Source organism: Salvelinus namaycush, chromosome 31, assembly GCF_016432855.1.
Source record: "Salvelinus namaycush isolate Seneca chromosome 31, SaNama_1.0, whole genome shotgun sequence".
Classification (NCBI taxonomy): Eukaryota; Metazoa; Chordata; class Actinopteri; order Salmoniformes; family Salmonidae; genus Salvelinus; species Salvelinus namaycush.
The window spans coordinates 12,555,775-12,570,622 of NC_052337.1; the positions used below are offsets into that span (position 1 = coordinate 12,555,775).

At 41.9% G+C, this 14,848-nt stretch overlaps 1 protein-coding gene across 1 annotated transcript in view; it reads left to right on the forward strand.

Moving 5' to 3' along the window:
• Window positions 1-329: 329 nt before the first annotated feature.
• The window catches only part of LOC120026338 (fibrinogen C domain-containing protein 1-like), a 197,745-nt gene continuing 183,226 nt past the window's right edge, over window positions 330-14,848 (forward strand). Inside the window, exon 1 of the mRNA XM_038971180.1 lies at window positions 330-806. Within this exon, the coding sequence (XP_038827108.1) occupies window positions 330-806 (477 nt within the window). The remainder of the gene's footprint in view (window positions 807-14,848) is intronic.

Consider the following 14,848-nt stretch of genomic DNA (forward strand, 5'->3'; position numbering starts at 1 on the left):
AACAACATATGTTGCAGAAAACATGTTTTCTATCAGGCTTTTTCCAACTTTCAGACTTTTGATGTTAATTGTTTTTGTGGGTTGGGTTTTGATGCAGAAGTAGTGTATGGTGGTTAATGAGCTATGGGAAAGAGACATTGCTCATAACAAACATTAGTTAGTAAAGGACGGGTTGTGAAATGTGATGCCTCAAAATATTGAAATCCTGTAAACAGCACTAATCTTCAATTATAGAGCAACAAGAACAAAAAATGTCTGTCTGTAGCTTTAACATTCCACTTTTATTTTGTCCCTCCCTCCATCCCACCTTCCCTCCCTCCCTGTAGAGGATGAGCTGCAGCTACCTCCTGTGCACCATCCTCCTCTTCGTCGCCGTCCTTCTGGCCGTCACGGCAACCGGCACCATCCTCTTCATGAACCACTACCAGGCCCCGCCCATGTCTGACGGCCCACCCCACATCTCAACCAATCCGGACGAGGCCAACGCCCTGGTAACCGTGGAGAGGGGCGACGGCTCGCGCATCAACATCTTCATCGACCCCAACTGTCCCGACTACAACGGGAACTTCCTACGCCTGGAAGGGGTGCAGACATCGCTGCTCCACTCGCTGACCGACCACGACACCGACCTGAAGTCTGTCAAAGGTCAAGACCGGGCGCTGCTGGTCAACCTAGCTGAGGAGGTGGCCAAACTGTCGGCCCATGCTGGCCAGCTGAAGATGGACTACGAGTCTCTGAGACGAGGCCAGGGGAGTCTGGGGCAGGACCTGAACACACTGCAGACAGAGCAGGGACGCCTCATACAAGTAAGCTAGTATTTAATTTTTTGTATGTTTTATTTAACCTTTATTTAACCAGGAAGGGCTCATTGAGATTTGAAATCTCTTTTTCAAGAGCATCCTGGCCAAGATAGGCAGCACCAAGTCATTACACAATTACAGACAGACAACATGAAAAACTACAGGTAATCTAGTAAAAACCATAGAATTCACAAGAGTATAACAAAATCATAAAACAGCTAATTAAAACATTGACAGGTCAGGGAATCAGCCTCAAAATCCTTCATCAATGATTTAAAAACACCAATCGGGACAAGTTCTTCCAGTTTAAAAGTATTTTGTAAGGCGTTCCAAGCCAAGGGCGCAGAGTACATAAAATCCCTTTTACCAAATTCAGTTCGGACATTTGGAACAGTTAGCAGGATAAAGTCTTGCGAACAAAGAGAGTACCCACCACATTTCTGAACAATAAATGTTCCCAAATAAAATGGTAGTAAACCCAAAATGACTTTGTAAATAAAAGTATACCAGTGACTGAGCCTACGATTTTCTAGAGAAAGCCAGCCAACCCTTGTATGGGTTGGCTGTGGTGCGTAAGGGTTTTGCAGTTTAATATAAATCTCAATGCTCCATGGTAAAGGGTGTCAATTGATCTCAAACACTGAGCAGAAGCATTCATATATAAAATATCCCCATAGTCTAGTAAAGGCATAAATGTTGCTTATACTAGCCTCCTTCTGGCTTCAAAAGAAAAACAGGCCTTATTCTTAAGCTTAAATTGACACAAGGTATGTTGAACAGTATAAAAAGCAGTTTGCAAGTTCTGGAAAGCTTTTGTGGGAGACGAGGCACAACAATAAATAACAGTATCATCAGCATAAAAGTGAACTTGAGCATTTTGCACATTTTTGTCTCATCAAATTGAGGGCACTGAGTTCTATCAGACAGATAGTTATCAAACCATGCAACTGCATGCTCCGAAATACCTATGCTCGACAAGCTCTGCCTCAATATAACATGATCAACTGTATCAAAAGCCTTAGAGAGATCAATGAAAAGTGAGACACAGTGCTGTTTTTTGTCAAGGGCTTCAGTGATATCATTTAAAACCTTCATGGCTGCTGTAATTGTGCTATGCTTCTTCCTGAAGCCCGATTGGTACATTGATAAAATAGAGTTTGTTTTATAAAACTCTTTTAGCTGTTCTCTAACAAGGGTTTCAAGTATTTTTGCCAGGGGTGACAGCTTTGAGATTGGACTATAATTGTTTAAAAGAGTTGGATCTCCCAGTTTTAAAAGTGGTTGGACAAATGCTGATTTCCAGATCTTTGGAATTTCATTACATTCCAGGGTTATTCCAGGGTTAGATTGAACAGATATGTAAGTGGTTCAGCTATGAAATCAGCTGCCAGTTTAAAAAAACAGGGATCAAGAAGATCAGGACCTGCATGCTTTCTCTGATCTAAGGATTTCAGGGCTTTATGTACCTCCTGCACTGAGAATGGCAAAAAGCTAAAAGTTTGACCAGCTCTCACTGGTTCATCCACACAGAGTTGTACAGAGCCAGAGGATACTGAATCAAACAGCCTACCAGATGATACAAAGTGCTCATTGAAACAATTCAGCATTTCAATTTTGCCATATACAGCAAAAGAGTCCTTCAATACACATGACGGTAATGCATTAATAACATTACTGTTACCAGACATAGACTTAATAGCTTTCCAAAACTTTCTAGGGTCACTCAGATTATCAGTGGTAACAGACATAAAATATTCAGACTTGGCCTTCCTGAGGAGAAAAAAACACTTGTTTCATAGCAGCCTAAAAAGAAGCCAATCAGCATCAGAACATGATTTCCTTGCTTTAGCCCAGGCTAGATTACGGTCGTGAATAATACAAGACAGCTCAGAAGAAAACCATGGATTATCCCACCCCTTAACTCTGAACCTGTGGAATGGGGCGTGTTTGTTTACTATTTGGAAAAAAACATAATGAAAGAATTTCCAGGCAGTTTCCACATCAGGGATAAGCTTGATCTTGCTCCAGTCAAAATAAAACAAATCATGAAAGAAAGCCTGCTAATAAAAATCTTTAAATTTCTATTACGAATAAAGCGTTGGTTTGTCTAAGGAACCTTAGTATATCTAACAGCAACAACTGCGCAATGGTCACTTAAATCATTACAAAAAACACCAAATGCAGAATATTTATGTGGAACATTTGTCAATATCAAATCAATCAGGGTAGATTATTTTGGACATTTGAGATTTGGGCGAGTGGGTGAGTTAATCAACTGGGTAAGATTCATAGAATTACAAAACATTTTTAAATCATCAGACACCGGCTTTACCCAACACCAGTTTAGATAATTTCACTGTAAAGAAGTTTAGACATAAGGTGCATCAGAGAAGAAAATTCATCACCGAGAGCAGAGGGGGGTCTATAACAGCCAATCACAGTTATAGAGAGCAGAGGGGGTCTATAACAGCCAATCACAGTTATAGAGAGACCCTTTGAAACTTCAAGATTCAAAGCAAGAAATTCCAACTGTTTACAAATAGTTTCAGACTTTGCCACACTTACAAGGAATTTAGTCTTTACATATATAGCCACATCCCCAACTTTCTTAACTCGATCAGTGCGATACACATTGTAACCATTTATGCAAATATCCTTATCAAGAACAGACTTGCTGAGCCAGGTTTCAGAAAACACAATTACATCAGCATCAGTTGATTTAGCCCAAATCCTAACCCCATCAACTTTTGACATTTAAATGAAAAATACCAAAACCAGATCTAGATTTAAAATCAGAGGGGGTTTGGAGACATTGTATATCAGGGCCAGGGTTAGGTTGCACGTTACCTGATATCAACAACAGAAGAATAACTAGGCACCTCTGTTTAATAACCTTGCACGGCTTCTCTTTTTTAAGAGAAGACAATACAAAATAGACAATACAAAACAGTAATTTAAAACCATTAGACTTTGGTAGTGACACAAGTTCGTACTGTTCACATCATGCCACAAATGCATCAGTACTTGGACAAGTGGACCGAGTGAAAAGAGAGAGTTCCCGCAGACACAATGTCTAATGGACGGGAGAGCACATTGTCAGATGTACTCACCCTGCGACAATGTTTGTGTCCTCCAGAGTTCAGTAAAGTCAGTGCACTAAGCAATACCACGAAAATTGTCATTTTCTTTAAGAGATGTAAGAAATAGTGGCCAAGGAAAGGTAGGGGAGAGAGGGACTGTGTGTATGTATGAGTCTGTATGTGAGTGTGTGTGCGTGTGAGTAGATTGGGTGTGGGGTTCGATTGAGAGAACGGGTTGGGGATTGTTGAGCTCCCTCTAACAGCCATGCGGAGAGCGAAGAGGTGCAGCTTGGACCAGACACTCCGCGGATGGAACACTGAGGATAGAACCCAGGCCAGCCAGAGAGGGTTACTTTGTTAAAAGTAAAGAAGTGCAAATAGCAAAAATGTATCTGAGTTGAGGGAGACGCGCGATCTTTACACCAGCAAACTAAATAGTTTGCACTACACAACAAGGAAATTGTAGATTTGCTCCACCATAAATGAATAGGTTATTAGTAGGTTAAAATCTACTAGTCACAGACAAACGACTTGACATGCTGCCATCTTGGATTGACGAGTGGATGTTCCTGCGTACTTTCTATACAGTACAGTACAGACAGGGCTACAGTAGCTGATCTTTGTGTGTGTCTGAGGCTGCTTGACTGACAGGGCTCAGACAGTGGATGAGTGTTGACTGACGGTCTCTCCCATGTACCTAACACACCAAGGAAATTGAAGCCTGCTTATCATCATCTAAACCTGTGAGGGAGACACACACGCGCACATACACACACAGTGGAGGTGTGTTGGTCAGTTAATTGGAGTCCTCTCTCTGGCCACTACAGTAACAGACCAAAACACTCTGGTTCAGCTAAGCGTATAGAGACAGAGTATGTGTTCTAAATGGCACCCTATTCCCTATGTAGTGCATTACTTTTGACAAAGCCATATGCGCCCTTCATATGGAATAGGGTGCCATTTGAGATTCACAAGAGACTGTGTGAGTGTGTACTTGTCTAGCTAAAGAAACCTATTACCCAATACTGGTGGCAAATAACTTCACATGTCTCATATTCTCCTAAGGAATGCCTGAATTTGTTCGACTGAGCTTCCTTTAAACGTTTGCACTAAGCCTACCCTTCTGTACCTCTCTCGTTCTGTTCCCCTCTCCTTCTCATTACTTCTTATCTCACCCTGCCTCATTGGTGAAACATACCTAGAAAGAAACAAAATAGTGAAAAATATAGTGAGAAAGGAATAAGAGAGAGAGGATTCTACCCTGAGCTGCTGCTGCAGGAGCCGGTGCTCGTTGCTATTTAGGAACTAAAACCAAGACAGGAGGAAAATAGAGAAGCATCCTGAAGCCTTTGGTGTTCTAGGGTTCTTCTGTTCTTCTCTTCAAACAGAGCTGGAAAGGCCTTCTCGTTATCAAAGCCCAGGTTCAAACCAGACCAGGAACACTGAACATAGGCAGCGAATGGAGAAGGAGCAGGGGGTGTGGGGTTTGGTGGGAGAGGGGTACAGCAAAGCCACGGTTAAAAATAGACATACAGGAGAGAAGGGCTTTGAGTTGTGAACGTGTCGCTCCCTGCTAGCACTTCTATTTTAGCAGGAAGAGGGGATGTGAGAGTAGTCATTATAGTACTGCATATGGTATACTGTATATCTGTGTATATCTGTGTGGCCCTTTCTCATTTACACTAGCTAACCCAGGAAGAGAAACAAGCTGCAGGAAGGGAAAAAAGATTATCCCAGTGCTGCAAGACAATATATTTCCATCAATATGTGCATCTGGCTTGCTGTTTGGGGTACCACCGCATACATTGACACTATTTGTGCCGATTTTCACAGTGTAAAATGTGCTGAAGATCAGTATTTAGCAAAACTATTTTGAACTGGAATAAATGCTGCCCTTATTAACAATGGCCAACACAATTACAGTCAAAATAGAAGATTGTAAGAAATACTGTGGCCTACTATTACTATATCCAACCCAACTCCTTTTGTTGCTGCTACACTCGTAGAAGAAAAGGTGCTACCTAGAACCTATAAAGGGTTCTTCGGCTGTCCCCATAGGAGAACCCTTTGAATAAACTTTTTGATTCCAGGTAGAACTCTTTCCACATGGGGTTCTACATGGAAACCAAAAAGATTCTACCTGAAACCAAAATGTTTTACATGGAACCAAAAAGGGTTCTCCTACGGGAACAACTGAAGAACCCTTTGGAACCCTTTGGTTTTCAAAACCAGTAGTTTTCAAAATGTTTGACCCACGACCCCAAAAAGCAGTGGTACAAAATGTGCAAACCCCCGCGCAAGATAGGCTACAGATATAAACTGTGTTTTACACCTGCGTTTGGAGCTGAAAGTCATTCATGTTATCAGCCAATATCAATTAGGGCTATGTCATGTCACTTCTCTGGAGTCCAAAATCATACGGCCAACGTGTAGCAGAGGTTGCAGGATTGGATTGAAAGCGTGTTCTGTCTCCACCATGCCATCACTTTGAAGGGCAGCCTGCTTGCAGAGTGCTTGTTGCCAGCCGGGTAGTCCTGTTCTTCCTCTCAAATATTGTAATAAATCCCCCAGAAAATAGTACATCTTCATCCCATAATATTGAAGGCAGTGTGATGTCACAGCTGCTTATTTTTAGACATATAGCCAGTAGCCACCCAAACTAGGCATATCTGAAATATAAATAATCAATCAAATCGCCAGATAGTCTATTGTTCTGGCAAAGATGAGTCAGTAGTAGATTGCTAAACTGTATTCTATATGGGTAATATAAACATAGGCCTACTATGTTTTTGCCTGGCAAAACTGGAGGAAATTAAAAAGTTATTTCTGGTCATTAATCTGGATATGCTGACCCACCTCTGCTTCCAATGCTGCTGACTGGTCATTGGTCAACAATCAAGATGCTAAACTTTTTGGTTCACAAGCATACAGTGTATTCGCAAAGTATTCAGACCCCTTGACTTTTTCCATATTTTACATCCTTATTCAAAAATGTATTAACTATGTTTTTCCCTCATCAATCTACACACAATACCCCATACTGACAAAGCAAAATCAGGTTTTTAGACATTTTTTATAATGTATTATAAAAAAAAAAGAATGGAAATGTAACATTTACATACAGTACCAGTCAAAAGTTTGGAGGGTTTTTCTTTATTTGTACTATTTTCTACATTGTAGACTAATAGTGAAGACATCAAAACTATGAAATAATAACATATATGGAATCATGTAGTAAATGAAAAAGTGTGCCTTGTTAAAGGTACATTTGATCATTAGAGTTAACTGCACCTCAGATTGCAGCCAAAATTAATGATTCACAGAGTTCAAGTAACAGACACATCTCAACATCAACTGTTCAGAGGAGACTGCGTGAATCAGGCCCTCATGGTAGAATTCCTCTAAAGAAATCACTACTTAAGGACTTGCTTTTTCCATATTGGGCCAAGAAACACGAGCAATGGACATTAGACCGGTGGAAATTTGTCCATTGGTCTGATGAGTCCAAATTTGAGATTTTTGGTTCCAACCGCCGTGTCTTTGTGAGACGCAGAGTAGGTGAATGGATGATCTCCGCATCTGCGGTTCCCACCGTGAAGCATGGAGGAGGAGATGTGATGGTGTGGGTGTGCTTTGCTGGTGACACTGTCTGTGATGTATTTAGAATTCAAAGCACACTTAACCAGCATGGCTACCACCTTATTCTGCAGTGATACGCCATCCCATGCGGTTTGTGCTTCATGGGACTATACTTTGTTTTTCGTTTTTAAAGGCTATTTGACCAAGAAGGAGAGTGATGGAGTGCTGCATCAGATGGGCTGGCCTCCACAATCAGAGTTAAGAAAAAGCAGCTAACAAGTGCTCAGCATATGTGGGAACTTCTTCAAGACTTTTGGGAAAGCATTCCAGGTGAAGCTGGTTGAGAGAATGCCAAGCGTGTGCAAAGCTGTCATCAAGGCAAAGGGTGGCTACTTTGAATAATCTCAAATATAAAATATATTTTGATTTGTTTAACACTTCTTTGGTTGGTTACTGCATGATTCCATATGTGTTATTATTTCATAGATTTGATGTCTTCACTTTTATTCTACAAGGTAGAAAATAGTAAAAAATTAAGAAAGGTCGGATGGGGAGCGTTGCTGCACAGCTATTGTAAGGTCTCTCCAGAGATGTTCGATCAAGTTCATGTCCGGGCTCTGGCTGGGCCACTCAAGAACATTCAGAGACTTGTCCCGAAGCCATTCTTGCATTGTCTTGGCTGTGTGCTTAGGGTCGTTGTTCTGTTGGAAGGTGAACCTTCGCCCCAGTCTGAGGTCCTAAGTGTTCTGAAGCAGGTTTTCATCAAGGATCTCTCTTTACTTTGCTCTGTTCATCTTTCCTTCGATCCTGACTATTCTCCCAGTCTCTGCTGCAAAAAACATCCCCACAGCATGATGCTGCCACCACATTGCTTGATGGTGCAGTTTCCTCCAGACGTGACGCTTGGCATTCAGCCCAAACAGTTCAATCTTGGTTTCATCAGACCAGATAGTCCTTTAGTTGCCTTTTGGCAAACCCCAAGCGGGTGTCATGTGCCTTTTACTGAGGATTGGCTTCCATCTGGCCACTCAACCATAAAGGCCTGATTGGCGGAGTGCTGCAGAGATGGTTGTCCTTCTGCAAGGTTCTCCCATCTCCACAGAGGAACTCTGGAGCTCTGTCAGAGTGGCCATCGGGTTCTTGGTCACTTCCCTGACCAAGGCCCTTCTCCCCCAATTGCTACGTTTGGCCGCGCGGCTAGCTCTAGGAACAGTCTTTGTGGTTTCTAACTCTTTCCATTTAAGAATGATGGAGCCCGCTGTGTTCTTGGGTACCTTCAATGCTGCAGAAATGTTTTGGTACCCTTCCCCAGATCTGTGCCTCGACACAATCTTGTCTCGGAGCTCTACGGAAAATACCTTCGACCTCATTGCTTGGTCTTTGCTCTGACATGCACTGTCAACTGTGGGACCTTATATAGACAGGTGTGTGCCTTTCCAAATCATGTCCAATCAATTGGACTCTCATCAAGTTGTAGCAACATCTCAAGGATAATCTTTGGAAACAGGATGAGCTCAATGAGATCAATTTCGAATCATAGCAAAGGTTCTGAATCCTTATGGATTAAGGGTATTTATGGGTATTTATGTTTAAATTTTTTATTACTTTCAAAACATTTCTCAAAACCTCTTTTCTCTTTGTCATTATGAGGTATTGTGTGTAGATTGATGAGGAAAACATTTAATTTAATCAATTTTAGAATAAGGCTGTAATGTAACAAAATGTGGAACGAGTCAAGGGGTCTGAACAACAATAACAAAACATTTATAAAAATGTTTTTCAAAACATTGGGGAAATTATACCACCACCAAAAATGGCATTTTGGAGAGTGGAAGGGCAAAGGGGCATATGCTCTGCACAGGTAGAGCCCTATCTGAGGACTTGACTGCTGGAGATAGAAGAATGCTGTTTCTGTCTGGCCCCGGGAACCTTGTTACCAATTTTAATTAAAAAGGGAATTTAATTGGCAGGGCTTCAGTAGACATAGGCTACTTTATATACTGTGGTCCCCATTTGCTTGATTAAATACCAAAAACATAAAGGGCAAACTAAATCTGCAGAGGACAAAATGTTCTTTAGCCCCTCAAAAATATTTTTTGTCAAAAATAATGCCTCTGCTGTCTGAGCCTGTCAAAAGTAATATCTGTTCCTAGCCATGCAGGACTCATACTGTCCCCTATTGGCCCGTGGGTCCAAAGGCCTGATTGGCTGACCAGTGGCCCATTGCACTGCCTGTTCTTGTTGCCCCCTCGTAGCGGAGATAGAGGGGTTGGAGAACAAGATAGGAACAGGGAGAGAGAATAATAAGAGAGTAGAGAGAGAGAGAAAGAAAGAAAGAGAGAGGGGAGGGAGAGAAACCATAGACAGTGTATAGATGGAGAAAGGGAAAAAGAGAGAGAGCGAGAGAAAGAGCGAGACCAAGATTGTGGCGGGGAGTGTGCAGCGGGGGCTAAGTGACGGGGACGCCGTTGTAGCAGAGCAGAGCCACGGCCCTGCATGATTGATTTCCTCTCGGAGCCGAGGCTACCGCTGGTGCTGGCTGGCCGCTCTGTGGTTTATGCGTGTACAGACGCTGTTCCTCCCTGACACTTCAGTCTGACTGTCTGGTCTAATGGCTGCCTGTGGCAAGGGAGAAGATATATGGTGACACAGAGCCGCTTGTGCCACGGTTAGTAATGGCCATGACTGCATGCATCACAGGGAGGCCTAGTAGAATGGTTACACCTCGCAACACAGAAACGAACTGTCCCAAAATGCCCCTGAGGGAGGAGGAAGGATCACATTGGACAGGGATATGGGCCATCGCAGAGTTAGGATGCGTTTGTCACTTTGTGTCGATACAGTTCAACCTCAAACAATCACTGACTTCTGATCTCATATCATCTCTGCATAGAGAACAATACTCACTCTGTTAGTGTAGTCTCTCAACCCATTGTGAAGCTGCTTTAGAAGGTTGTTGGAACTAATTGTATTGTGATCCTAATTGATATGTCAATCTGGGTTTACTGATAAGCTGAAGACAACTCTCTCCCACCCTCCCTCTCCCCCCGCCCTCTCCCCCCGCCCTCTCTCCCCCTTCTACCTCACAATATATAGCCTTCTCTCTCTCTCTGTTCCCCCTATCTCTCTCTCTCTCTCTCTCTTTCTCTCTCTCTCTCTCTCTCTCTCTCTCTCTCTCTCTCTCTCTCTCTCTCTCTCTCTCTCTTCCCTCTCTCTCTCTCTCTCTCATTCCCTCTCCTGTCCCTCCCGGTCTCCACATCCCTCTATCTCTTTCAATCATTCTCTCTCTCCCTCTCACCCCTTCTCTCTCCCTCTTTACTATCACACACAGAACAATGAAATCAAGGCACTGATGACTCATCCAATCATTCACTCAAAATATGCACTCTCTCTCTCTCTCTCTCTCTCTCTCTCTCTCTCTCACACACACACACACACACACACACACACACACACACACACACACACACACACACACACACACACACACACACACACACACACACACACACACACACACACACACACACACACACACACACACTGTACAAAAGCACATACAAAACCCCATTTTCCGGTGTTCCCTCTCTCCTCAGTGTAAAATGGGTCATCTCCTTGGTGTGTGTAGAGGCCCTGTGCCGGTGTAACGTGATTGCAGCGGTGCTCGGTGTGTGTGTGTTGTGGTTATTGAGGCCAGTGGAAGGCCTGTAGGGCTTCTCTACTCTCATGCTGTTAACGCACCTGGCTATAGCTGACATAATGGAAAGATCACAGGAGTCTAAGCCACTTATCTGCGGCTTTTTGCAGGGGCAGAGGTGTGTGTCAAATCAAATGAAATCTAGTTGTATTTGTCACATGCGCAGAATACAACAGGTGTAGATCTTACCATGAAATGCTTACTTACAAGCCCTTAACTTCATGAGCCTATGGGGGCGCCATTTCGACTTTGTAAAAATGAGTTCCCAAATTAAACTGCCTCGTACTCAATTCTTGCTCGTACAATATGCATATTATTATTACTATTGGATAGAAAACACTCTCTAGTTTCTAAAACCGTTTGAATTATTTCTCTGAGTGAAACAGAACTCATTCTGCAGCACATTTCCTGTCAGGGAGTGAGATTTCAGAAATCGAGGTCCCTGTTCTGAGGTCAGTTTATAAGTCCCCATGTAAGCCATCGGGCTACATGCACTGCATACGTCTTCCTCTAGATGTCAGTAAGCGGGGAGAATTTGAATGGAGTGGATTGCGCAATCTGGGACCTTATATAAGACCGTGGAACGGAAGTACCGTCCTTTTCAACGGTGCGCCTGGCGCAAGAAGACATCACAATGGCGTCCTGCAAACGCTTTCGTTTTAGTAGTTCTATATCTCCGGTCATGTTTTTATTCGTTATAGGTGTTAAAGACATCATAAGGTAGTTAATTTAAACCGACTTATAGCAGTTTATAGCAGTTTATTGCGATTTTCTGGGATTTCTTTGTCATGCGCTTTCACGAGTTGGACACCTCTCCAGTTGGTGGCTAACATTAGCGGCTATTTCGACCGGACAAGAGGACATCTTTCAACCCAAAGACGATTGTTCTGGAGAAAGGACACCTTGCCCAAGATTCTGATGGAAGCTCAGCTAATAGTAAGCAGTATTTATGCTGTTAATTCGTACTTATGTTGACAAATGTTAAATAATAATTCCGCCATGAATTATGGGGCGGTCTCGCTTTAGCGCACGCTGTATTGCGCAGTAACGTTAATTTTAAAAATCTAACCCAGCGATTGCATTAAGAACTAATTTATCTTTCATTTGCTGTCCAACTTGTATTTTTTAGTCAAGTTTATGAATAGTTTTCGATTAGAATAGGTGCCTTTCCCAAGATTTCTCCTGACATTTTCTTTGCAGCTTGGCTACTTTTCTCATTGTATAACCACGATTTGTGCCGCTAAATATGCACATTTTCGAACAAACTCTATATGCATTGTGTAATATGATGTTATAGGACTGTCATCTGAAGAATTCTGAGAAGGTTAGTGAAAAAATGTATATCTTTTGGTGGTTTATACGTAATCGCTATGTTTGGCTTGAATCAATGCTGTTGTGATGTTTGCTATTGTGGTATGCTAATATAACGCTATATTGTGTTTTCGCTGTAAAACACTTAGAAAATCTGAAATATTGTCTGGATTCACAAGATCTGTGTCTTTCAATTGCTGTACGCTGTGTATTTTTAAGAAATGTTTTATGATGAGTAATTAGGTAATACACGTTGCTCTCTGTAGTTATTCTAGTCGCTTTGGTGAGAGTTGTGATGGTGGCTGCAATGGTAAACTATGATTTATACCTGAAATATGCACATTTTTCTAACAAAACATATGCTATACAATAAATATGTTATCAGACTGTCATCTGATGAAGTTGTTTCTTGGTTAGTGGCTATTTATATCTTTATTTGGTCGAATTTGTAATAGCTACTGATGGAGTAAAAAACTGGTGGAGTAAAAAAAGTGGTGTCTTTTGCTAACGTGGTTAGCTAATAGATTTACATATTGTGTCTTCCCTGTAAAACATTTTAAAAATCAGAAATGATGGCTGGATTCACAAGATGTGTATCTTTCATCTGGTGTCTTGGACTTGTGATTTAATGATATTTAGATGCTAGTATTTACTTGTGACGCTATGCTAGGCTATGCTAGTAGCTTTTCTACTGATGGGGGTGCTCCCGGATCCGGGTTTGGGAGGCGTTAGAGGTTAACCAACAATACAGTTCAAGAAATAGGGTTAAGAAAATATTTACTAAATAAACTAAAGTTTACAAAATCATGAAATCAAATCAAAAGTAACACAACAAAAAAACGAGGCTATATACAATGTAAATGTAAATAGTCAATGTAGATAGTCCAGGTTGCCATCTGATTAATTGTTCAGCAGTCTTATGGCTTGGGGGTAGAAGCTGTTAAGGAGCCTTTTGGTCCTAGACTTGGCGCTCCGGTACCACTTGCTGTGCGGTAGCAGAGAGAACAGTCTATGACTTGGATGACTGGAGTCTTTGAACATTGTTGGGGTCTTCCTCTAATACCGCCTAGTATATAGGCGGGTGGTCCCGTGTGGCTCAGTTGGTAGAGCATGGCGCTTGCAACGCCAGGGTTGTGGGTTCATTTCCCACGGGGGGACCAGGATGAATATGTATGAACTTTCCAAATGTAAGTCGCTCTGGATAAGAGCGTCTGCTAAATGACTTAAATGTAATGTAAATGTAATATAGGTCCTAGATGTCAGGAAGCTTGGCATCAGTGATGTACTGGGTCGTACACACTACCCTCTGTAGTGCTTTACGGTCAGAGGGTAGGGCGTACGGCCCAGTACATCACTGGGGCCAAGCTTCCTGACATCCAGGACCTGCAGTTGAAGTCAGAATTTACATACACTTAGGTTGGAGTAATAAAACTCGTTTTTCAACCCCTCCACAAATTTTGTGTTAACCTCTCTAGGGTATGTGGGACGGTAGCGTCTCACCTCGTCAACAGCCAGTGAAACTGCAGGGCGCCAAATTCAAAACAACAGAAATCCCATAATTAAAATTCCTCAAACATACATGTATTTTACACCATTTTAAAGATACACTTGTTGTAAATCCAGCCACAGTGTCCGATTTCAAATAGGCTTTACGACGAAAGCAAACGAAACGATTATGGTAGGTGAGTGCCTATTCACAGAAAAACACAGCTATTTTTCCAGCCAAAGAGACGAGTCACAAAAAGCAGAAATATAGATAAAATGAATCACTAACCTTTGATGATCTTCATCAGATGACACTCATAGGACTTCATGTTACACAATACATGTATGTTTATATTTATATCCAAAAATCTTAGTTTACATTGGCGCGTTATGTTCAGTAGTTCTAAAACATCCGGTGATTTTGCAGAGAGCCACATCAATTTACAGAAATAGTCATCATAAATGTTGATGAAAATACAAGTGTTACACATTGAATTTTAGATCCACTTCTCCTTAATGCAACCGTTGTGTCAGATTTCAAAAAAACTTTACGGAAAAAGCAAACCATGCAATAATCTGAGTACGGCGCTCAGACGACAAATCAACCCAAAGAGATATCAGAGAAGTCAGAAATAGCATTATAAATATTCACTTACCTTTGATGATCTTCATCAGAATGCACTCCCAGGAATCCCAGTTCCACAATAAATGTTTGTTTTGTTCGATAATGTCCATCATTTATGTCCAAATTCCTCCTTGTTGTTTGCGCGTTCAGTACACAATCTAAACTCAGGGTGTGAGTGGGTCAGCGTGCAAGTCCAGCGGAAAGTACGGATGAAAAGTCCAAAAAGTTCCGTTACAGTCCGTAGAAACATGTCAAACGATGTATAGAATCA